This window comes from Physeter macrocephalus, chromosome 7 (assembly GCF_002837175.3).
Source record: "Physeter macrocephalus isolate SW-GA chromosome 7, ASM283717v5, whole genome shotgun sequence".
Lineage (NCBI taxonomy): Eukaryota > Metazoa > Chordata > Mammalia > Artiodactyla > Physeteridae > Physeter > Physeter macrocephalus.
Window position 1 is genome coordinate 1,209,570 of NC_041220.1, and position 26,932 is coordinate 1,236,501.

General features: G+C 39.7%; 1 protein-coding gene across 3 annotated transcripts in view; it reads right to left on the bottom strand.

Moving 5' to 3' along the window:
• PDGFC (platelet derived growth factor C) overlaps positions 1 to 26,932 on the bottom strand; it is a 224,432-nt gene that overhangs the window by 44,757 nt on the left and 152,743 nt on the right. For all 3 annotated transcript variants that reach the window (XM_024126603.3, XM_024126602.3, XM_024126601.3), the window contains exon 3: positions 10,721 to 10,901. In XM_024126603.3, the coding sequence (XP_023982371.1) occupies positions 10,721 to 10,901 (181 nt within the window). The remainder of the gene's footprint in view (positions 1 to 10,720; positions 10,902 to 26,932) is intronic.

Below are 26,932 nucleotides of genomic sequence, written 5' to 3' on the forward strand. Positions count from 1 at the left end.
GGGGGGGGGGGGGGGGGGGGGGGGTTGGTGGGGGAGGGAGGTCTAAGAGGGAGGGGATATGTGTATACATGGAGCTGATTCACTTCACTGTACAGCAGAAACTAACACAGCATTGTAAAGCAATTATATTCCAATTAAAAAAAGAAAAAGAATGAATCACGGTTGGTGTCCTAGTGGTTACTACTAGACAGGACACTAATACTGAAACATAGTTCAGGAAAAGTTAAATAGCTGAACAAGTCCTCTCTGCCTGTCCAACTTTAAAAAGGTAAACATAATATTAGCATAATCATGCAAAGCGACTTCTACACGGGCTTATTTTATCTGGCCTGGGAGGATAACCGAGAGTCCTTCTGTAATGAGGAAGAAGATATCTGACTCCATATTGGATCTGTTTCTTTTCCTTTAATCTTTGTATTTTGTTGCTTTTGCCACAAGTTAAGAATGTTGCCTACAGCCTGAAATATACAGGACAGCCCATTCTCAAGGCTCTGGCCTTTAAGGGTATAACACTTTGCATTCATCTGAGACAAAAAGTTGCCCGACAGAGAATAACATTCATCTTGTTGGAGGTTTACAGAAACACCATGACCTGACCTCGGTGGACAAGCTGCAAGAACAAAGGACGCCGCTACCAGGAGTCTGCAACAACCAAGCAGGCCCCTCCCTGACCTGGCCTTTAAAATGCTTCGCTGAAACCCTTGGGGGAGTTCGGGGACTTTGGGGCACCAGCCACCCGTCTCCATGCATGGCCCTGCAATTAACTTTTCTCTGCTCCAAACACCGATGTTTTAGTTTGTTTTGCCTCACTGTGCATTGGGCCCAAACACTTGTGTTTGGTAACGATTCCTGAAAGCCAATTACAGAGCATGGCACCTGGCACACAGTGTGTCCCTCCATAGCCTGCAGAGTTTCTGAATATTTTCTTAAGCAAATAACAACTTAGTCCTTAATAAGCACATTGCTATATAAATAAAAGAAAAACATGAAAAGACGGTGATTTTAGCTCTGTTCTAAAGGTATTTTTTAAATGCATAATCGTTAAGGCCAAAGAAAATTGGAAAGGAGCCTACTGCGGTAACATTCTGAAACCAACACGCAGGTGGATGTGTAGTCCTTGCATCGGTGGACCTGCAGGAGACAAAGCCAAAAGCAACCTGATTGACACAGAAGAACCACGCAGAAGCTCTGGCATGGGGGGGGGGGGCGTCAGGTACCTATGGACGTGGTAACCACAGGGAGGCTGCATATAGGGGGACGGGTTGGAGATCGTAAAGCCGTCAGACACCCCAGAAAGACTTCCCCACTGGGGCAGAGAGGGACATATTCCCTGCTCGGACTTGTACCCTGAACAGGATAAAACTGAGCATTCATGGCCTGGGGAACCCAGGCATAGAAGGGAGCGGCGATGTTATTCTGAACGTGGGGTGAGGAGGAGGCTGAATAAAAACCTTTATCCTTACCGCTGTTGACTCTCAGCTCTGAGTCCGTAGAGCTGGGAGCCAGGATTACACCCTCAGCTAAGAGGCGAGGAGAATCGGGGGGTTTTCAAGGAACGGACCCGCCTTTACTCACAGGACAGTAAACACCCTCATCGGCAAGCCCATCGCGTGCACAGCACGTCCAGTCAGCTTCGAAGGGGTCAACTCACATTCTAGACTGAGCTAAGAATTCAAGTTTGAGGGTTAAAGCAAGGCATTTTCAGTTATGCGAGGTCGCAAAATCTTTCTCTGGGATACTCCTTTTTCTCAGTAAGTTCATGGGGGTTTTACTCCCTTCCCAAATAAGGAAGCCGACTAAGAGAGAGGAAGACAAAAGATGGTACAAACAAGGGATCTAATTCAAGGCAACCGCAAAGGGGACACGCTCAGGGCAGGGATGGAGGGAGACCCCAAGGATGACGGCTGCGCGCCAGGTAAAGGGCAACCAGCCAGAGGGAAGCAGACCGACCGTTTCTGCAGGGATTGCTTCGCGAGGATGAAACGATTAGGAAACCTGATGCATCTGACTGCACTGAGAGGAGATTCACACAATCTGAGCGACGACTGGGGGATGAATCAGTGATAAATACACAGAAAGCTCAGCTAACCGCAAAACGACCCAACTCTAGGGAGAATAAAACAAAACAGAGGGCAGGAAAGGAAATGTGGTCACAGCACACTTCGTGGCTCAGCTGTGAGAAATGGCTGCGTGGCCACCGGGATGCCCGGGGTGCATTTGGATCTTGATATAATTAGGATCTAACGGAGGATGGGGGGATGGATGGGAAGGGGTCTGTGAAGGCAGGAGGGTGAAAAAGAGTGAAGGTCTCACCTCCCAGAGCGTGACGTCAATGACGTCCGCAGACAATTCTTAAAACCAAAGAAGCCAGAAGTTGCGACAAAAGCCTTTTTGACCTGAAGGTCTGAAGGTCAATTCTAAGGGCATCAATTAAAAGAACCAGAAGTACCTGCCGCCAAAGGGCAACAGTCGGGGCAGGGGAAGGGGGCAGCAGGGGGCAACTGCTATGTCTGTAACTAGCCTAAGAAAAAGAGTCGCCTTTCAAAGCTATGTGTGAGTGTAATTATGACAAAAATTAAAATTACGTGTTAAAGAAATAGAGTGAGGAGAATGAAAGAACACTTCTTGATGGCTGGAACCGTCTTGTTTTACTGACAGTGGCTCATCACACCCATCACAACCAACGACAAAAGAATACGTTGTCTGGAAATGGTGCCTCACTGCGGCACCTTGGCCACCTGTGAATTACCAGACAAGCTAGTGTTGACCATGAAACGATGGCGGGTGGTCATGTATCCTAAGTTCCACGGGGAACAAACACTGACAATTGACAGAATTGACAGGCTTTAATCTACAGCTTAGAAAAGTCGGTACAATAAATGCAGGTACTACAAACTGAAATCATACACAAGTAAATTAAAATTCTCATTGGAATAATTTGAAAAAAAATCTGAAATCTATCCATCTACAAGTAAGTCCCACTCTTTTCTGCAGTCCTGAAGAATAGAGAACGCATGGGCACGTTAGCTACAAAGTACACAAGCAGAGTCTCCAATCTGTTCCATAAAATATTCATGCTCGTTTGAATATAAAAAATATTTCCCCAACATCTTTAGTAAAACTCTCTGTGTCCTGCTCAGTTTATAGTTTAGAGAAATTTCTTCCCCCCTAATTCAATGTGAGAACGTCTTGGAGCATAATATATAAGCACATTTGATGAAAATGCAGATAACTGGGCACCACTCCAGAACTACAGAATCATAATCTCTGACATCTGAAAACATACATTTTAATAAGCTCTTGAGAGGTATTTATCATACAGTTGTTATCGAATTTATACTAGGTAACTCCCAGGGTTTTTGTTTGCTTGTTTAGTTTTCTTCTCTTTAATCTAAGAGTTATGACATCCTCTGCTCTCAACAATCACCTCTCTTCCTTCTCAAAATCTTTCCAAACCACTTATGGGACACACCGACACACTGTACTGGTATAGGTATACAGTATGTATCTCTTCTCCAGAACAAGCGAGGTTCTTAGAAACACGGCAATACCATATCCACCTCTGAATTTTCCCATAACAACATATCTCATCACATGTTCAACAAATGTTGAAAGAATTAACAGGAACATGGATGCGGATATTGAAGAAAAAGTATTTCTTTTATCATTTTAAATTGTGACAAACTTATTTCTAGAGAGCAGTTCTCTCCATCGAGTTGAGGTTGCTGTATTAACCCTAAGCTTCCAAAACTTTGTGGCCTTCGATGCAAAATACGAATCCAACTTCAAACGTTTAATTCACCTAAATTCTAATTTACAGCCCACTTGCACATCGACTTAAAATGACCTGCCTGCCTTTTACCATTCCCGCAGTTGTAACAACTGCCTTTTTCTTTCCAACTACAAATCATTCTCTCTGTGAAATTCCTTCTTAGATAGCTAGGAATTAAATGGAACAAAAAGAATCAGCAGAAATGGAAGACAGCCCATGCCCTTCACGTGAAAGGGAGCTCTGTGTCCATGGAGTAGAGGGTGGGTAGAAAAATATATTTAACAGCTCTTAGGCAAGTAAGAGTTTAGTCTCTGCAGCAATTGTATAATTTCTTTGATGCAAGAAAATACTGTCACCTCAAGACTCCCTGCATAAATATACAAGTACATTGTATATTTTAATAAAAATCAAATCATTCCAACGTGTTTCAGACTCCAGTATAGACATACAATACTTGAAATACTTCTTCTATTCTCTGCTACAGAAAAAATTCTAAGAACACATTTTTCTCTTAATTCTCTCTTAAGGTAGATAGAATTCTATTCTGAAAGGTTTAAACCTAATTGTTTCCTTGTTCAAATCGGTTTGATGCAATAACATAGGAATGCAATGCAGTTTGTTACGAAGATATACGATTTTAAAAAATCCTGAACACATTCTGACATTTTTTTTTCCTAAGGCGTTTGTGTTAGGATATTGTTCTAATAAGTATTTTTATTCCAGGCCCGCTGCTCTTTTCCCAAAGAAAGTGAACCAATGAATTTGATGCCTTGTTTGAGAGTTAGCTGGAATTTTTCCTAACCTGAACATAAAAGCAAATCTGGCCTTCTGGTAAGACATTCCTTGACAAGATAGTAACAGTGATAAACCTACTGGCGTATCCAGAAGGGAAGGAAACCCCCGTCCTTTCTGCCCCGGAGCCAATGTTCACTGAGCTGCTTTGTTCTCTGCATCCTGCATAATTAATAACTCTTTGGCGATCAGTCATGCATTCCTCAATGGCACCTCGGGCTTCCAGTGTCCTCTGAGCCTGCCCCATGGAAGCCCCTGCTCCTGCACGGCCGCCCCTTCACTCGCCACGCGTGCTTCACAAGAAGGCCGCTCAGGAGAACACACGGTGGGGTCACAAAGTGGCCGCCATACTTACCCCCTCTCTCCCTCTCTCTCTCTCTCTCTCTCTCTCTCTCTCTCTCTCTCTCATACTTTCCTCTCCAGGTATGATTTTACTAATAAGAATAAAAAAATATGTGATATCCAACAGGTGCCAGCGATTATACATATTGAAAAAGCAGCACAGGGAACTAGATTTAATATTCCATGATAAACCATAATGGAAAAAAATATATTAAATATATATATATGTGTGTGTGTGTAACTGAATCACTTTGCTGTAGAGCAGTAATTAACACAACATTGTAAATCAACTGTATGTCAATTAAAAATGTAAAAAGATTAAAAAAATAATTTTGGATATTTAAAAACAGAAACATTAAAATCATACAAATAATAGAACAAATGTGGAAGTAACTTAAAGTGAGCTGCACGGGATTGTTGGGTATTAAAGGAGCCTTCAGTTCATTCAACCCCGCACTCTCCCCTTTTCAGGCAATAAAGTAAAGAAGATCAAAATACACGGAGTCAAGTGGTATGGTAGCGCTAACATCTATTTCTTTTCATCTAAACTGATCCAGTCATTAAACTGAAAATGAGAGCAAATAAATTGTTGAAAATATTGTTACTACTTCTGATCAGAAAGCTTAGATTAAAGCTCTTTTAAAATATAATATTCAATAAAACTATCCTGAAAGAAAGCGGCAGTAGTTTAATCACCCTTCAAAATGTTAACCAGTTTGGAGAAAAAGAAAATCCTTAAATCTTATAACCGTTTAAAAAAGTACGGATTACAAGTAATACTACACTCAAGAAGAAGAGTTCTCTATGTAAAGAATAAAACCACTAAAAATATCAGATCTGGATTTGTGCAGTTTATTTCAAAAACAGGTATGGTTTTGTGAAGTAAGTGCCTGACAAAAATATGCAGTATATTTTACATTAAGGCTGAGATTTTTAAAAAAATAAAACACTTTTAACAACGTTGTTTGATATGAGAAAAGATGTCACTTTTCAGCCTTTGTAGGTTTCTTAACGTTTTAAAATAATGGTGCTTATGCTACGGTACCCAGGGTGAAACATACATACTCTATTATAAATTACTCCAAATTAAACAAGAAATTTTCTTCTCTTTCTAAGCGATCTGAAATGTGCGCTGGCGCTCACTGTGTGTGGCCTCCAAACAGAAACAGGCTTGCACTGTTTTATTTCAGTTTTGCTTCATTTCTTCCCAAACAATCTCTCACTGCTAATCTACCAGGCCTTTTTTTCCTCTTCTAGCATAAAGGAAACAAAAATCAAAGACATTATTAACTCCTTATGCCCCATCAGAAAGCTGGATATATATTGCTTGGCATCCGTTTGCCTGGATCTCTTTTCCATTATGTATTAATGGAGCATGACTGGGGAATATACATTTCCATAAATAATTCTTGAAAACAGCATGAAAATTCTATAAGTTTCCATTAATGTAGTCAATCTGGTACTATTTTTTTAAAAGCTACGAAGAACTAGCTCTAATTTCAGGTAAACATCCTATGCTACGTTTTTTTTCTAAACTAACAGTCTATAATATCAACTTAAAAGAGCAAAATGGAAAGATAAATGTTATTCATGTCTTAGTCTAAGGTACCTGGGAATCAAGAAAATGGTACTGAAAACATAATATTACAAAGGAAAGCATATCTCTATATAAGACACATATGAACTATATTATATATCAGCATCCCTTTGTCCGAAATAGTAAGGGATCCCTTGTTTAACTATACGCTCTCTCATTCACTGGTGGAGGGAAAAAGAGTGGGTAAATCGTCTTTCAAAGGCGAACCCAATTTTTAATGGCAACACGTGTAACAAAAACTATTTCTGAGAATTTTAACTAATGCATTAAAACTCTCCTGCTAATACGTACGGTTATCAGAACCAGAGTCTTAAAGGTTGACTGGAATAAATATTCATTCAAGCTCCCAAAGAGGGCTGCCGAGTTCACTCTCTTATTTGTAAAATATAAAGGATATTAAAATAAACTTTCGCTCTAATTGTCCCAGAAAAAAATGTGATTAAACTCAAAATTTGTTTTCTATGTGTCGATAGATGCAAAATATTCGTTCTGATCATTATAAAAAAGCAGGTAAGGATGATTAGACCCATCAATACATATGACGTCATAAGGAGGCACTAATTTCTTTACCCCGGGGGGGGTGTTCCAGTCCCCAACAACAACAAAAAGAAAAAGAAAGAAAGAAAAGAAAAGATTCCAGCTCCGTTCTTTCTTTAAGGAGGACAAGAATGTATCCTTGGCAATACAGCCTAATACACCAGGACCGGGAGAGTCTGTCGCGTCACTACTGCGATTCTTCCGTTTTCTGGTTTATGAATCATCACTACTCTGTCACATACAGTAAGTGAGATAGCTCCATGGGGGGTTCACACCCCACCCGGGGGTGATGGCAGATGAGGTAACACTGAACAGCTGCACAGCGACAAACCTCAAGGCAGGAGGTTCACAGTCCGCTCAGGGCCTGTGCGGAAGAGCATTTTATCATTTACAAAATTAAGAAGCCATCGGGCCAGTGGCCCCTCAGTCCTACTGTGCAGCAGGGGGTTTGCAGTCAGGGAGACCATGGCCTCTGGGGAGCTGGGTGTGTTAATTATGACGTTCATCTCTGGGAAAAAAAGAAAAAGAAACAAGTGTGAGCGAGGATCCAGGGGTTTGGAGGGGCCCTTGCCCCTGAGCAAATGCCACAGAACTTTAAAGCCTCCTCTCCAAAAGGCAAACCTTCTTCCCTGAGGCTCTCCTTCGCTGGTGCACAGGTAAGACTGATGGATGAGGCCCTGCTGGCAGGGATGCTGGGGGAGAGGGTCAGGCAGGGAGGGGTGCCCTTGAGCAACGTACACTGATAATTCAGAGCACTCTGCGAGGCTAGAGAGCAAAATCACTCACCGGTGTTCACTCACCAACGGGGGGCAGTTGTTGAGAGCCGAATGAGTGTGGGCTGCACGGAGAGAGCCACGGCTACGCGGGACCAGGGCAAAGGGTAAGTGAGGGAATGGCAGGGAAACGGTCAAAGTAAACTCACACCCTGAAGAGTCAAAGCTTGGGAGAGAGTACAATTCGTGTATCAATGATCACTCCAGAAAGCCATCTGGCAAGACTAAAATCACCAGGTCACACGTGTTAAGCAAGGCAGGAACCTACTGTCCTCTTCTCTTGCTTCTTCTGGCCCCAGCCTGATGATGGTTTCCTAAGCATAATGCAAACTGTTTCCCCAGGCAGCCATCACAGGGCAACTAGTTACCAAGAAGTTAGTTACCAAGAAACACACGTTCAACAGAGCCCGGGAGAGTGTCAGTCCAAAGTCCATATTGACAATTTATCCAACTATTTCAGTAACGATCTAAAAATGTACTGAACTTAATTTTGATGATGCAAACAGAAATACTCTCTTCACCCAAAGTCTCCCAGATGCAGTTTCTGGTCTTAGTCACAGTGAATCCCTGGTAACAGGTCAAACCCAGGGGGCAGGGTCTTTCCCAGTACAGAGGACGGGTGGTACTTACAGCAGATCCTTATGGGTCTTTATCTCATCTCCAGGCTCAGGAATCTGACACACACATACATATGGAAACACAAGTGTCAGTGAATCCGCTGTTAGTTAAGCTGGGGTGACTGAGTTGTATGGTCAGCTCAGTATTCAACTACTTATTGAAAAACTATAATGGGGCCAGAACTAAGCGAGGCACTGTACATTTCCTGTGTTTTTGTCTTTACATATTTTATTTCTTCCACACCACTCTGTGGGTTATACAACCAGACAACCTATGAGATCATAAAATCAGAGGAAGGCAACACTTGGTGTCAGCATATATATGTTTTTGCTTTCATGTCGTATTCTGTGGGATGATAATAGATTGCTATTAATATATTGTGAAGACACTAGTTCATTTAAAATACTGTACCAATAGCTTCTCAGTTTCAAGCTTATTTTTGTCACAGGTTTGGGATAAATCAAACCTTCGCCATGGTACAAGACCTACCATTATGTTTTACAGTAAAATTTGCTTGTTTCATATTTAAATATTTAAGAACATTAGATGTGCTAAATCCAAACTGGAAAATATGGACTGTAGAACTATGTGAAAGTGTAGCCATGGCTCCCAAGGGCGTTTTAGGCTTAAAACAAATATTAAACTCATAAATTCTGTGAAGCAGCATACTGCGAAAGGGTGATAAACAGATTCTTAGTGGCTTCGTTCAAACAAATAGTCACAGTACCAAAAGGTTTTTAAATAAGTTCAACCTTGTCTAATATTAACACTTTTCTAGGTGAAATTATTAAATTTTATTAAATTTAAATAAAAAATGTTTAAATTAAGAAAAATTTTGGAAATTAACAAAGGACATGGTAGGGAATCTATACTGCGCAAAGTATTTCATAATGGAATAGAGATACAGATATCTCAAATAATCTATATCAGGAAATTGATCAAGATTCACAACGTAAATTCACAGCATATTTCAGAGGTATCTCCCTTAACTTCAATTGTACACAGTAAATGATTCTGTTAATAAATAAATAAATATCATTTTTCCAACTTCAGTTTACACTCTGTTGTTTCTTTTCAGCTGTACCTCAAACAATACTTAAATTTCATAATTTAGTCAGTAGCTTAAATACTCTTCCAAGGAATTGAGTTTGGGCAATCAAAAAAGGGAAATTCCTGCTTAATGTTACAATATGAGTAATATATAATTATTCACAACGTTTAAAAAGTATTGTATAATAAAACATATTATAATAATATGTAATATATGAATGCATAATTATTATTATTTATATGTTAATATATCATTATTCATATTTGTGTATTAATATATATAATTATCACAATTATAATTATATATATTCTAATTGTAATTATAATAATTATATAATAATATATAAAGTTAAATATTGATCCCATATTTTCTAATTGGCCTCATGAATTGTTAGTGTGCTGGATGCATTATTTTTATACCTGGTTAGAATATACATGTTAATTAATGCCTGCAGCCCACACCATTTGATGTTCCCAGTGTGCATACTGATTTGCTAAACCTGTCAAAATCATTAATGATATCAATTTTATATTCTTTTACATGGTGATACTCATCATATTTGAGAAGTATACTAGGTGACACCATATTTGTATAAATAGTTCTGAATTACCATTATAAGCAGAACGTGATAAACAGCCAGAAGGTTTTCAATATTTTTGTTGCAGCGCAACAAATAGACACAAACGTTTGAAATAATACATAAAATAAAGGGAATAAACAATTGCAAAACACATACAAATAGATTTCCTAAATCCCTGTGAGAATTTCGAAACTTCCTCTTTGGGGTACAAAGGCCATAATATTATTTAATCAGGACAGATATTAAAAGATAAGTAGGAAAACTGAGATAACTACTTTTTAAAATATATTTTACTAAAACACTGATTTGAAAAGAGTAGTTAATAAGTTTACCTTTCCCCCCAAAATAGATAAAGTGACACATCTAAAAAAATCAACTTTTGGTGGGTACAGAAAGGAAAGATGACACCTTAATGGGGGAAAAATTAAAACATCACATAAAAGCGTGGACTTTTAAGGCGATAGAGACACTAATAATCTACAGCGAATGAATGATAGTTATAGTGATAACCATAGTGCCATGTACGAAAAAACAAAAATCAAGCTAAGGAAAGGTTTTTGGTTCTTGGTTTTCCTAAATCTCTTGTTTAAAAGGAGAAAAAGAAGTGACCAAACAACCAATCCAGGTACATATAAGGGCATCTCTAAGTGGTACTTACTGGCATGACAATGCTATAGTGGATGCAGAACCCGGGTTCCGAAGGAAAATATTCATCAGACACAAACCGTATCCTGATCTGATTGCCTTTAGAAATCTGCTTTCCCGGCACAGTGCCAGACCCACACCAGCGCCCTAATACGGCTCCATCGCTGGGTTCCTCAACCTCTACAAAATCATACCTGCAAGAGACCAAGACAAAAGAGACATCAAACCATGGTCTGTGATTTTAGGAATTCAAAGACCATGTCCATGGAGACAATGAGTCCCTGCGGACTACAGCTGTGAGTTCACCCCAAATTTAGCTGCACAAAAAGAATAAAATCTTCCAAAGAAGAGGCACAACTGAAAATGCATTCCCAATTAAAGAAATACAAGTCTTCTATTCTAAGCCCTCCAGTTTTACTGGTAACGAACTCCAAATTCATTTAAAGAGCCATGTCAAAACTTAAATATTTTGTACAGAGCGACCATATCTGACATTCATGAATTGTGCAGTTTAATCTCCATTTGGATATGACAGTTTTGCTCCAATCTTCATTTCCATGATCACTGCCCATCACTTTCCGGCGGTCACTCCCTCACCCCAGTCAGGCTCGTTGGCTCCCTTTCCTCATCTGTGTCCCAAGCTTTTCTACAGCCACTCTTCTATAGACACGTCCTCCAAATCTCACTCTGTACTGCGCTGCCTCTGTGAGACCTTTCTGGCTGTTCTCAGCTCACCGCCATCTTTCTCTTCCTGATAAACACATACTTTTAACTACGTCTATGCAAGTGATCCATCTTGTTAGCTAGGCTGTTAAACCCTTGAAGAAAGGAATCAATTCTTACATACTTCTGGTTTACTCTGCGCTACATACAGTATCTTAAACCTATGGAATGAATGATTAATACTTTTCTAACCAATGTTAACTTGGGTTTGAAAGTTTCAATCAGTGGCACTCATGCAGAGCAGGGCTGCCCCTTAAGAGAATTGTGAGAAATGTGTACAGGCATTTTACATGGTCTCAATGGGGGCGGCTGTGAAGAGGGCAAGGTCCGTGGACACCCAACAAGGGCCAGTCCCCAAAATGGGTGTTTGCTCCACGCACTCCAGGCCTTTCAAACGGTTCGCTGGACACTCACGTAGGCAACATTTCTGCTATCGTCCATCTGAGTCTGGAACATAATACTGTCACCCAGAAACACAAACATGGTTTGCGGATTTAGTTTAAGCCAAATTTTCTACAAATAGAACTATCGCGTTAAGTCGAAGGAAGTTTCTATACTTTGGAACAACAGCTACTACTCTGGAAAATCAAATCACTAATAGGAACATTGCTTCTACTCTTTGCATCACAGTGAAAACCAGAAAACATACCCATTTAGTCTGAGTCTGTTGCTTAAAAGATACAAACATCTGACTACTTCATTTTCCGTTTCTTGTAATGGTGCATGTGTATTTTAATATAAATTACTGTTATTATTTCAGCTTTACAGAGCATGTAGGCCATTGTATTTATCTTTTAAACAACTGCACATATAAATACATGATCGCCGTTATGAATTGCGTTTCACAATAGTAAAGAGGACGTTGCCAAACTTTTCTTAAGGGAGGTCTGACGTGGATGAAAACAACTGGTTGATTTTTTAAAAAGTCTAAATTCAGTAGATACCAGACAACTAAAATTAATATACTTTGTACAGGATAGAATTTACAGGAGAAAAAGACTGATGAAAAAGGACAAAGTGCATAATGAACCAATTGTACTTCTGCATCTTTGTCCTCAAGCAGTAGCCAGAACTCTCCTATGGTGTGTAACTTAACCTGTTCCAGCCTCGTTTTTCTTGTCCTTAAAATGAGGAGAATGCTACCTGACTGACTCACTGGGATGTTTTAAGAAAGGGAAGGCGGGGCAGCACACGCGCGGCGCCCAGACGTGGCTGGTGGCACAGAGCTCCCACCCAGCAGTTTGCCCTTCCTCTCTACCCAGCACCCCTCCGCTCCCCACCCCCCCCCGGCACCTACTTTAATGTGACCCTGCGAGTGTGAAAGCAACAAATAAGGAAACTCAGATACCAGAGGAGAGCGTACTTCTGCCTGATCGCGCGACTAGCCTGGGTGATAAATTATAAATGCACAAGGCAGCGGGTGTAACCTTCCCAGGAGTCTTGCTGTGAAGGGGCACCAGGAACCGGGGCGGGGGGGGAGGAGGATTTGGGTAAGACAGACTGAGCGGTTATTTCAGACATCACGCGGTATAAAAGTTGATAACTAGCATTTTAAATCAAAGAGTAATTTTTATATCGAGATTGTTCACAGGTGGAACAAAGTTGCTTTTCACAGAGTGTGTGTGTTCTGTGTTTGGGAGGTGAAGCTATCTGATATGGGTTACCATCAGGACTAGTTTGCAGACAGCTGATTTCAGGCCTGGGCAGTCACTCCACGAGCATCTGTGAAGCACTGTCTTGGCACGAAGTGCTGGGCTAGAGTCTCAGGATGCGGAGATGAAACCATAGCTTCTATGGGCTCAGGGTCCATCAAACACTGCTGAGTGCTCTGACGAGTGCTTGGGAAAACGGGCAGTGCGGAACACTGGCAAGGCGAGGGAAACCCTATACAGCGAGACGAGGGTCAGCTTACAAAGGAGCATCTGGGCTGTCAGTGAGTCCCGATGACTGACCGGGCGGACAGGGAGAATGGAAATGCATTCTAGCGAGAAGACAATCCCGAGGATGCAACAGAGGAAACCAGGGGCCTGGGGTGGTCCCTCGTGAACAGAGGATGCAGCTCAAGCTGGAAGAACAGGTGTAGGTACGAAGGCCTTGAAATTTCAGAGTCGGATGTTAGAAAAGTAGGCAATGTTCCCAAGAGGTAAGCACAGTTTGAAGAGGTTCTTCAAAACATGTGTCGACATTTAATGAATCAATTAAGTTTTTTGGTGCGACCTGTATTTTATTATTATTTTTTATTGAACTATAGTTAATTTTATAATGTTGTATTAGTTTCAAGTGTACAGCAAAGTGATTCCGTTATACATATACATATATATATATATATGTTTTCAAAACCAGGGGCCTGGGGTGGTCCCTCGTGAACAGAGGATGCAGCTCAAGCTGGAAGAACAGGTGTAGGTACGAAGGCCTTGAAATTTCAGAGTCGGATGTTAGAAAAGTAGGCAATGTTCCCAAGAGGTAAGCACAGTTTGAAGAGGTTCTTCAAAACATGTGTCGACATTTAATGAATCAATTAGGTTTTTTGGTGCGACCTGTATTTTATTATTATTTTTTATTGAACTATAGTTAATTTTATAATGTTGTATTAGTTTCAAGTGTACAGCAAAGCGATTCCGTTATACATATACATATATATATATATATATATGTTTTCAGATTCTCTTCCGTTATAGGTCATGACAAGATACTGAATATAGTTCCCGGGGCTGTACAGTAACTGGTCCTTACTGTCTATGTATTTTTTATATAGTAGCGTGTATATGTTAATTCCAAACTCTTAATTTACCTCCCACCATCCTCCCTTTCCCCCCTTTCCCCTTTGGTAACCATAAGTTTGTTATGTCTGTGAGTCTATTTCTGTTTTGTAAATATGTTCATTTATATTATTTTTTTCCGATTCCACATATAAGTGATATCACATGATATTTGTCCTTCCCTGTCTGTAAATCAACATTTGAAAAAGTCAAATTTCACAGAAAAATCTGGATTTCAGGCCCTTTTAAAACAAATTTGAACATCTGGTCATACTAAATATTATTAGCCCTGGTGTTACTCAGATCTGCAGAACTGGCGTCAGCTCAGGAGAGGAGGGGCCTCTGTCCTCCGCATGGCCTCACCCGAGCAGCTGGGTGCCAGGCACAGAGAGTGTTTACTGCACGAGGTCAGTATGGCCTTCACTCCTTCACGGAAACTGAGGCTGGGCCACGCGCAAAGGGCTTTAGATGAGACATCCTCCTTCCAGTTTTTAAAAATCCTTGTGTGTTTCCTATGCTGCTTCATTTTTTTTTTCTTAATAGCCAGATCTTCATTGATTTCCATCACTGGCCCACGTGGGCACCTGGGTTTGCTTCCCTCGCAGACTATGGGGCACCTACAGGAGGTTTCAACGAGGCAGCAGCAGAGACACAGGATCACCACACATCTGAGGATGCCAGGAAACAACAGCATCTCAAGTGTGGACAGAAAGAAAGCCCTTTTAACAAAACCATCCTGAAAAGGAGCCCTCAGGGAAGCAGGATGGCACAGAACGAAGGAAAGAGGGGGGGAGAGTGTCCACCCAAGCAGAAGTGGGCCCGCTGTCACTGCCAGGGAAAGACCAAAGAAGACGAAAGCCAAGAAGCATCCCGTGGGCCTGGCAATTATGAAGTCATTTTCAATAAACTGGTTGGGTGAACACATAGTGTCAGACACTTTCTTCAGATCACTTAAAAAAAATTTTATTTTCTAATTTTTAAAAATTGAAGTAAATTTGATTTACAATGTTGTGTTAGTTTCGGGTATACAGCAAAGTGACCCAGTTAAACATATATATGTTCTTTTTCAGATTCTTTTCCCTTATAGGTTATTACAAGATATTGAGTAGAGTTCCCTGTGCTGTACAGCAGGTCCTTGTCGGTTATCTCTTTTATATACAGTAGTGTGTATAAGTTAATCCCAAACTCCTAACTTATTCCCTCCTCCAGACCATTTTCAAAACAACTATTATAATCTTTCTAATAGAAAGATCTCAAGAGAAAAGAATACCATTTGCAAGGAATCTAAAACTAACAACTCCCATAACTATTTTATTATACATAATTTCCTTTTGATTTCTGTTAAAAAAAAAGAAACACCAGGGACTTGCCCGGCTGTCCAGTGGTTAAGACTCTGCGCTTCCACTACAGGGGGCGCAGGTTCAATCCCAGGTCTGGGAACTAAGATCCCGCATGCCACCGGCGTGGCCAAAAACAAAACAAAACAAAACAAACACCGTATATGTTAATCCGATGTGTAAGCTCTTTCTAAGTATTTAAAAGGTGTTTTTAGGGGCTTCCCTGGGGCTTCCCTGGTGGCGCAGTGGTTAGGAATCCGCCTGCCAATGCAGGGGCCACGGGTTCGAGCCCTGGTCCGGGAAGATTCCCACAGGCCGCGGAGCAACTAAGCCCGTGTGCCACAACTGCTGAGCCTGCTCTCTAGAGCCCGCGAGCCACAACTACTGAGCCCACGAGCCACAACTACTGAAGCCTGTGTGCTTAGAGCCTGCGCTCTGCAACGAGAAGCCACCGCGATGAGAAGCCCGCGCACCGCAACGAAGACCCAACGCAGCCAAAAATATTTTTAAAAAATTAAAATATAAAAATAAAAAGAAAGATCTTACTGGCCTCAATTCAGCAACTCACGGCAGCACACAATTTAGAAAAAAAAATAATAAAAACAAAAGGAGTTTTTAAGCACGCTCGGAAATATCTAGATTGTCAGTGTTAACGTATTAAGGAACAAATAAGTCTTAAACTTTGCCATATCTAACTTGTATCCTGAGACAAAAATCACTGTCCTGCAGATAAGAGAAGAGTGACAAGTAGATTATTACTTGTTTCATGAAGATTTGCTACTGAATTTGACGCCATAAAAAAAACCAAAACAAAACCCCATAACCCTAATCTTTATAACAATTTTTGGATTTGCAGTTAGACAGCTGGTAATTAATTCTCACAAGCTCATACAAGTCTGGTGCGTACAAAAATTTATCACCGTGTTTTAAAGACCTACATAGTTTTTCATTCCATGAAGTTAAATGAAATGAACATCTAAAAAGTGCTCTGTTCTTTGCCTTTCAGAAGTAGAACTTAAGTTATACTACTAATTGTTTCATAGTAAATTTGGCATTTTAGGATTTTTTTTTCAAAAGCAGTGTGGTTATGCTAATATAATGCTAAGTTTCATCCAATTATTCCACACTAATTTTGTGAATCAAAACAGTAAATCTTCTTGCTAAAAATAGCATTCTTATATTTAAATCATATTCAAGTCGTCTAAAACAGACCCAGTGACTATCTACCTGGGACATATTACCATGCCTCACGGCTGCTTCCTAACCTTCAAAATAGAAACAAAACAAAACAAAAACCACTGCCACTTGATTCCATATTTTCCTCTAACTCGTTTATAGAGTGTGGTTGGAAAAAGACTAAAGTATTCAATCCTATTATCTTCCCCAATACTTTGAAATTTTTCTCTTTTCTCATAGAATGCCATGTAGAGAATATGGGACTCATTGCGTAAGTTGGTTGGCTGACACACTACAGCACGGCTCAAAACATCAAGAAGAAAAGGAAGAGAGAAAACAATGATAAAAGATTATCTGCAGGCCTCAGCCAAATGAATGGGAGAAAATAAAACCCAGCGACGTTTGACCCATAAAAGTGAAATTACAAAACAGAATCATCCTCAGATTCAGAAATCTACACATGCCCAGGTGACTTTTCTGGAGACACGGTAATCCTATAACACACTCTCAGGTATTAATTTCCCACTGCACAATTGCCCACATCAGTATTTAAGGGATTTACTAAACCTATTTTAGGGGCCAATCAAACATCACTTTCTCAAGGAAACATGATACAGTACACACAGCACTAAGTGGTTTATAATGAGTACTCCCTTTCTCTACCATACCCCTGGGGACCCACGGAGGATTTATGTTCTTTTATGTTTAACAAACAAGTCTGGTATTGTAGACAAAATTTTCCTTCTCACATGGGAATTTAAAAACTGAAGATAGGAGAGCTGCTGAGGACTAAACCAAAGAAATAAATTCACTTGTAAACACAACTGTCCCGACACCCAGCTTCCTTGCACGAAAATAAACCAACCCTGCAAAACAGGCTGTTTCTAGTTCACACTAACTAAAACCCTGTCAATTAAATCTACCCCGTGAATGATCGAACACGAGGGTGGTGTGAAACTCTACCAACAAATAGACATGCATCTTCAGAAGGCCTCATTCTGCATGTGTCCACGGGAGCCTGGGCTGGTTGGGGAAGGTAATAAACTTAACAAGATGACAGTTATCCAGCAGTGCTCGCTGGCTTACACTTCGGTTTAAGAGAAGACAACCCAGACACAGAGTAAAAGTTTCAAATCTCCATTTGGGCACCAGAATGGTCATCCATACTTTACCTTATAATGAAAATAAATTTTAATAATTATGTGTTGGTGGGAATGCAAATTGATACAGCCACTATGGAGAACAGTATGGAGGCTCCTTAAAAAACTGAAAATAGAGCTACCGTATGACCCAGCAATCCCACTCCTGGGCTTATATCCAGAGAAAACTGTAATTCGAAAGGCTGCATGCACCCCAATGTTCATCGCAGCACTATTTACAACAGCCAGGACACAGAAGCAACCTAAGTGTCCATCGACGGATGAATGGATAAAGAAGATGTGATACATACATCCAATGGAATATTATTCAGCCATAAAAAGGAATAAAATAATGCCATTTGCATAGATGTGGATGGACCTAGAGACTGTCACACAGAGTGAAGTAAGTCAGAAAGAAAAAAACATATATCATATGATATCATTTATATGTGGCATATAGAAAAATGGCACAAATTAACTTACTGGCAAAGTAGAAATAGAGACGCAGACATAGAGAACAAACGTATGGATATCAAGGGGGGAAGCGGGGTGGTGGTGGAATGAATTGGGAGATTGGGATTGACATATATACACTATTGATACTATAAATAAAATAGACCACTAAGGAGAACCTACTGTATAGCAAAGGGAACTCTACTCAGTGCTCTGTGGTGACCTAAATGGGAAGAAAATCCAAAAAAGGGGATGTATGTGTACGTATAGCTGATTCACTTTGCTGTACAGCAGAGGCTAACACAACACTGTGAAGCAACTATACTCCAATAACAATTTTTTAAAAATTACACGTTACACATAGTCATTGCTCTTTATACATTCCTTTGATCCTCACAAAAATCAAAAAAGGTTAATACTGTTATTTTGCCCATTTTACAGATTATAAAATATGGAAAAGCTAAGTACCCAGCCAAGGTCACATAGCAACTAAGTGTAGAGCGAAGGCTTCAGTTTTGGGAGCTGAACTCCAAAGCCCATGCTCTCAAGAGCGAAGCCGTACTGCCTATTATATTTAAAATAGGCCTACTTAATTATATTTCCTCTATTCTGAGGCTCAACAGTATAGAATTTATGTGTCTTTGTTCAGATTGGCCAAATGAACTTGTTCAGTGGCTGGAGAACCATTAACAGTCATTCAAATAAATTGAGCAGTCGACTGGATAATTTGGGCATATACACTTACAGGTATTTATTTTAATCGACTCAGGACTGTTTACTTTCATTATGGAGAACTTTAAACCTACGCAGGAAATGCGTAAGTCAAACCAAAGAGCACGCTTCAGAGGGAGGACAACATACGACGGAGTAATTCTCAGGAAAATATGAGAGTTCCACGTGTAAAAAATGGGGATGTTGACTGCACATGGTAGGAAGTGAAGAGTTTTAAATTATCTTATTACTAAATAAAAATACTGCAAATATATAAGCCATGAACTCAATCTACAAAGCTAGAAAAATTTTTTAAAAAAGAAGAAAACCAAGAGAGTATAAAGTGAAAAAAAAGTGAAGACTAAGACTCTAAAAGATATATTCAAATACCAAATTAGGATTCAGAATTAAAACCAAGAGCTGGTTCTCAGAAAGGAGGGAGTTGGGGGAGAGAGAGAGAGGTCAAGAATTTCCATGCACAGGAGTAAGGAAAATGTAATCACAGATGAAAATGGATTTCACATCTGTAAGTATGTTTTAGGCAACACTATTGCCAATTAAATCTGAAAAGCTAAATGACATGGATGCCTTACTAGGAAAACGTAAATTACAAAGGCTGACTAAAAAAGTTGGAAAAAGTGAACAGACTAATAACTCCAGAAGAAATTGAAAAGACTGTCGAACATTTATCAATAAAAGAAGATGCAACGGCACGGGATTTATAGAAGAGTTCTGTTTGATATTAAAGGAATGTATAATTTCAATGTTATGTAAGCAATTGTAAAAAAAAAAATGGAACATGGCCAGATATTCATTCAATTAATAGTAATAAGAGCTAGCCTAAATCTTACGAATATAGTTAACAATATTGTATCATATACTTGAAAGTTGCTAAGAGAATGGATCTTAAATGTTCTCACCACAAAAAGGAAGTAGAATGACGTGGTATGAAGGCGCTGTTAGCTAACGCCACAGTGCCATAAGTGTTTCAAATCAACAGGTTGTACATCTTAAACTTACACAATGTTACATGTCAACTGTATCTCAGTAAAGCTGGAAAAAATAAAAATTTCTAATAATTGAAAAAAAGTACTGTGTCCAAGTTTTTTGAAATGGCAATATCAAACAGGTAAAATGAAGACCAAGTTCACTCATAAATGGAGGGAAATGCAAAAATTCTAAATAAAATTTAATCAAATATTGTTCATTAGTGGGTTAAAAGCATCCTTCTTGACAGAATATGGATTTGCATCATGAACTTGAGGATTAATGTAATGATGACCTTTTAGAATACTCAAAGGAGAAAAACTATATGTTCATATTAATAAATGCTGAAAAAACATAATAAAGCCAATTATCCTTAGATAAAAATGGAGTCAACTAACTGTGAAGAGCAGGAAACTTTCAAATCGTGGTAAAATTACATAACAGAAATTAACTGCAAGTATTACATTAAACAAAATCAAAGTCATTCTCATTAAAGTTAGAACAAAGACAGGATTGGCCATTCTCACTACTATTTTCAGCATTTTGGGGGGAAGCTCAAGCTAATTTAATAAGAGAGGAAAGCAAGTAAATGTAATAGAAGCAGGAGAAAAATGATCCTTAGTTGATAACAGATCCCTTAAGAAGAGACAGTAGTCGGATTAAGCACAGAGACTGGAAAAGCTTTGCCATCATCCGGGTGGGTGGCTTGAGCATAGGGGGAGGTAGGGGTAAAGAATGGGCTCCAGGCTGTGAATAGTCTGAAGATCTGATAGGAGATGGTCTGGGTGTGAGAGAAAAACAGGTATCAAAGATGATTTCAAAGTTTTTGGCTTTTAAAAACCACCTGGAACTAAAATAGAATTCAGTAAAGTGACTAACTGTGAGATCAATATACAAGCATCAATAGCTTTTCTTTATGACAGTTAAAAAAAAAAAAAAAAAGAAGTTAGAAACCGAATAGGGAAAAATGTCTTTCAGCGAACTATAAAAATGTGTAGTAATAAAAGTAACGAATAAAATATAAACACTCTATGAAGAAAGGCAAACAATATTATGAATGACAAAAAGGCATGCGCTTATGATCTTTTACCAAAATCCCAAGTCTTCTAGAATATCTGTGCAAAAAAAATAACCACAATAATAAAGCAAACAATATGGAGTACATACTGTATACAGATACTTTATAAATATGAAGTGATTTAATCTTCAAACACAATCCTAACTGTAGCTCCTATTATTATACCCATATTAGAGATGGGAAACTGAGGTATAAAGAGGTAACAAAGCAAGTCATACAGCGAAGAGTGATGGGGGAGGCAGGTCCTTGCTCTGGGCTTCAGAGCCCATATTCTTAGCCATTACATGATACTGTCTCTAGCGAAACAGGACACAGTGGAGCCTCCCTAGATTGTCTTCTTTCCAATGAGGATAATATTCATAACTCTCAAGGCTGTCGTGAAGGGTCAATGAGAGAATGTATGTATATGAAATAATTAGAACGATGCCTAAGGAGTAAACTGCTCAATAAGTGGTATTTTTTTTTTTTTTTTTTTTTTAGTAGCTGCTATCGTTACAACCCCACATGCAATACTCTGCTCTGAGAAACAGCGGACCCCCGAGCTCCTCATCCGGCCACAAGCTGCAGGAATCAATACTTCTGGCTTGAGGCGGACCTCAGAACCAGCCCCCCTTGGCCCTTCTTTCGAAGCCTACCTGCCTAGAACAACACAAGCACACATGCCTTGCTATTAATTATTATTACTGGTTGCTCCTTTCACTGTAGTAGAAGACACATTCATGAATGCAGTGGGCAAATACCGAATTCTTAAATTTTGTGTCTATATTTTACATCCTACAAAACAGGCACAGGAACAGGATCAACTTGATGGCTGTTGTGGGAATGAAATGAGTTAATGTATAAAAAGCACCCACCTCCCCACTCAGCATCCTTTCCAAGACTCACCAGCCCTTGAAACGTATTACCCCTACCCTCAGCCAGCTACTACGTGGGTGACGGATGCACTCTTACAGAAACATCACCTTGTACCATTGTGCAATTCCTGAAACTATGCTGAGATTCAGGCAGCTCCATTACCAGGTCAACTCAGAGCTCCCTCGTGAGACAAGGTTCCTCTCTGCTCTGAGGACCACTCTTAATCATCATTTCTATCAGGTAATTATTCTTACAATAAAACCTCACTAACACTTAGGGCCGCCTAGTGTGATGCTTTGTGGTGTGTGGCTGTTTATTAACCATATATTGACTGAGTCACTATTAAGCTAGTAATAAGTAACAATTATATAAATGATAGACACTATACCTTTGCTACATGTGCCAACTACTAAACCACTGTAGTACGGACAGAAACTGGAGGGACTAAATTGAAGAAACAAAATTAACATTCTCCTTGGACTTAAGCAAAGTTTTTCTCTCATGGATTATCATCCTGTTTGTTTTCCCTTCTACTTTCAATACACAGGGTAAGGACAAAGGAGAATTTGCCTGTAGAAGTAGGTGGACACAGGAAAAAAGGACTTCCTGTAATGCATTCCAACTCTTGAGTTTAGGATACCAGGAATATTGAAATGGGAATGCACCTGTCAAGGCTTACTTAAAGGGCCTCAAAATTTAAGAGAAGAAAGAAGGCCTACGGATGTGCTCTTGTCCACCCAATATCAAGACCATTCCAGGCATAGGAAACCCACAATTAACCATCACCCAAAGGCACCCTACGGACTGCTCCTGTATGCTGTTTACCTACCAACCAAACAGATTCTTTGACTAGCTGAATTCCATTGCCTAAGCATATTAACAAAAGGCCATAACATCATTCATCAAGACATTTGCAAAGGATTGCTGTTGGTTGGGTTGGTTCATTCTTTACCCAAGCTGTATTGTCCCTACACTTGCACAGACAGACCAAGGTGCACTAGATATGGGTTTATCTAAAGCTGAGAGAATTATTTAAGTAGTGTGATAATCAAATTTGGACCAGATTCATGCAATGCTTATCAAAGCATTATCATGACCTCAGGCTTGATTTTAAAAGAAAATATTTAAATGGCCGATTAGCAGCATATAAGGGATTTTAAAAGGCTCATCTGTTTAGATACACAGATTTACCTTTCGGTGATAAAGTCTGTGCAAATGGCAAAATAAGTTTGTTTTAAAATACACCAAAGTGATATAAAAATATTCTCCCTCTTGGGATACTAGAGAATTTCAGGCATAGTCCTGAATATGAGTTTTTTTTTTTAAACTCGATGTACTTATTTTGAGCATTTATATTTATTAAAATTTATTTCATGATGGAATGATTTCTGAGAAAAAACACTCTGAAAAAAATACTCTCAGAGTTTAAAAAAAATTTCAGGCCATCCAGCATAATTCGTATTCAAACTTTTTGTGTTTTTTTTTTGTTTGTGTGTGTGTGTGTGTGGTACGCGGGCCTCTCACTGTCGTGGCCTCTCCCGTCGCGGAGCACAGGCTCCGGACGCGCAGGCTCAGCGGCCACGGCTCACGGGCCCAGCCACTCCGCGGCACGTGGGATCCTCCCGGACCGGGGCGCGAACCCGTGTCCCCTGCATCGGCAGGCGGACTCGCAACCACTGCGCCACCAGGGAAGCCCTATTCAAAGTTTTAAAATCACTAAGAACAGACCCATAGCCTAGTACTTCAGCAAACACAAACAGACGTGCAGAGCACTTCAGTCTTGAGTCACGAACTCCTTATTTTAAGGAAATAGCTGTTCAGTATTAACCGGCTCTAGACATCATGTCCCTCTTGGCAAAATGAAGCACCAAACTAGACAGTCCAGAAGGCATTTTTTAAAATCTTAGCTTTTTTTTTTTTTTTTTTCTGGTTTAAGATCCAAATCACATTTCCTTCGCTGTGTATAGCCGTGTCAAAAAAAAAAAAAAAAAAAAAAAGGCAGCTTAAACACAGAGCATATGACTAGAAAACACCCACTACTACATTTTTCTGGAATATTGTATTATTTCCCAAGGTCTATGTGGCACTGCTGTCACCGGATAGCATCATTTTCTACAGACAATATCCATGGAAACCAACTTGTAAATATCAGTGTATTATGAAGCCAGAGAAAAACATACAGTCCTGGGGGTGCTGAGGCACTGAGCAAACGTGCCAACAAGGAGCCCCGTGCTGTGCACGGCCCACTCCCTAACCAGGCAGCCGGGGATTAGGGGCTCCAAGCCCCGCAGGAGTGAAGGCCCCTCCCCTCCTCCTAACCAAGGCACAAGTTCACAAAACTCTTCCAAGTGCCGACTGGTCCACTTGGAAACCTAGGGCTCCAAGACTGCAGAGCCGCCTAGCAGCACAAAATCCTTTTCCTTACACGCCGTGCAGCACAAATCACACCTTCAAAGGTCATCCTTACGGGGAAAGAATCTAAAAAAGAGTGGATCTATGTATATGTATAACTGATTCACTTTGCTCTACAGTAGAAACTAACACAACATTGTAAATCAACTATACGCCAATAAAAATTAAAAAAGAAAAAGAAAGGTCATCCTTTGGAACGCAAAAGCAGATTTTGGAATTCATGTGACATAGTCTCCACCTGCCTCTTCTGAAAAGAAAAGATCCCTCATCCCTCCTCAGATACACCAAAGAGTGATTCCAAGAGGTACCCATAGGATGGGATCCGGCATAAAGAAGATGCTTAATTAAGGGAAGTTTTTATTATAGAATGAAAATTCTATTAGTTTCCTAGACCTTCTCGTTTCTCCTTCACCTGTGTTGTCCAAGTCATAAAAATGGAATTTTACTGCTATTTTGTTTGCTTTTTCTACTTTGTCTTCAGTGATCACTCTACAGAATACAGGTATATATTTGTGTGTGTATATACCCCCATGCACATGTAAATATACCCACACATATACACACATATATGCATGTGTGTCTTTAGGGTATAAATATGTAGAGTATAAGTAGAATAGGTAAAATTCTACTCATATCACAGTGATTTTTATATCACCTCCTAAGTACATATGTATTTACTTTAAGCATGTTCATTATAAAGCTATTCATATATATATTTCATGCATATATGAAATCCAGAAACTGAATTAGGTAAAGCTGGAATAATTTTTTATTAAAGTTTACTGAACAATTTTGAAAAGAATCAATCTTCACTTTGAGTTTTTCTAAGATCATCACTTTTATTTCTAATGCCAAAAGATTTATGGGATATATGGGATGATATTTTCCTTGGAACCTGACTACAGAATGAGTCAGAAGAAAAAAAAAAAAAGAGAGAAAGAAAAAGGACTGTCATTTCTCAAGGAACTAAACAAAACAAAAATCTTCATATTAAGGAAAACATTGCATTTTCCTAGGTGATTTGAGCACTCTGGTAAGTCCAGCTAAGGCGATTACTTCATATTTTGTGGCATGAAGAGGGAAGTAAGAAATGCTAGGCTTCGTGTGCACCTGGCTCAACCCACCTTCCTGGGCAGTATCCGTGGGCCGGGTTTGTTTGGGCCCTAGGATTGTTTTATTTTCCTCTTCTCACTTAAAAAATTTTCCTCTTGCTCTGTATTTCTTTCCTCATCCTGTTAAAATTACCCCTTCAGGGGGCTTTGATATCCAGGACTCTTACCATAGCCTTTAATAGGTTCCCGGGCTACCAGAAAATTCAGCTTCTTTTAACAGTTTTCTTAGGTTCTTCACCCCTTGACAGAGGGGTAGAATAGCTTTTCTTTCTTTTTTTAATTATCTCCTGACTTCTATTCATATATTCAGAAATTTTTATCTACCTACTTATTCTACTAAGCCTCAATGTCCTCTCTGAAAATGACAGGAATCAACCATGCGTGTCACTTCTTAATTTTATTAATCTTATACGTAAACAAGAAAATAATATAAATCAAGTAGAAGAGTACCAAATCATATGCCATACAGGCAAAACTGAAGTCGAACAGGAGCCACCTGCAGCAACTTATGTACTCTGGTTTCAATTACAAAGCTGTTCATATTTTCATTTAAACTAGAGTTTAAAATATGAAAAAAAATACACATGTAAATGTCTTCCTAATACTGTATTAGCACAGGATATAAGCTTAGAATATAAGCTCTTATTAGGCAGGGGTTGCATTTCTTTTCTTTTCTTTTCTTTTCTTTTCTTTTTAATCTCCACGTCCCCAGCCCCTAACTACTATCTGACACCAAGGCACAAACACTGACCCATTCATTCCATTTAGCTGACAGGCGAACCAAAGTGCTTCAAACCACACAGGAAAGTGAAAGATAAGGCAACATGCATCCTCTCCCCGCCCCCACCCTCTGCAAACTTCAGTTCAGGGATCTGACGAGACATAGACAACTTTCCCGTCTACGTGTGGGCTTTGGGGCAACTGAGTAATTGCGGGCTACTCAGGGCTTTAGTCATCTTGAACCTCAACCTGGGCGAGACAGCACAGCTCACCAGATGGCAAACATGATCCCAGTTTTCAATACAGCAACTCCAGCGATAATATTCCTGTCATAGGTCAAGAACGCACGATATCACCAATTATGACTCATGGGTTCCAAGCACACATGGCAGGACATTTCACTGGATCTACTTAGAAGCTGTCTAATGGCAACTTTTAAAATACTGAGCATGGAATCCCTTAGAACAATGGATCCCACTCTCAACACTTTAAAAGTTGACCGACTAAGCCCTGCACAACTAATAGTATTAGCTCTATGACTTCACTCGGCACAGTTACGTGTACCCTTCACATTTCAGCTGAATGTCATCTTCTCAGAGACGTCTCCTGCAAGTCCCACAGGCAAAGAGGTTGCAACTTTCCCAGCAAAGTCCACACTACACACATTACTGTCTTCTTACTCTTCAATGCTTTCTAGAGGCCAGGGGCCCATCTAATAATCTTTTTATTCCCAACGTTTAGCACGGTCTTTGGTCCATACATA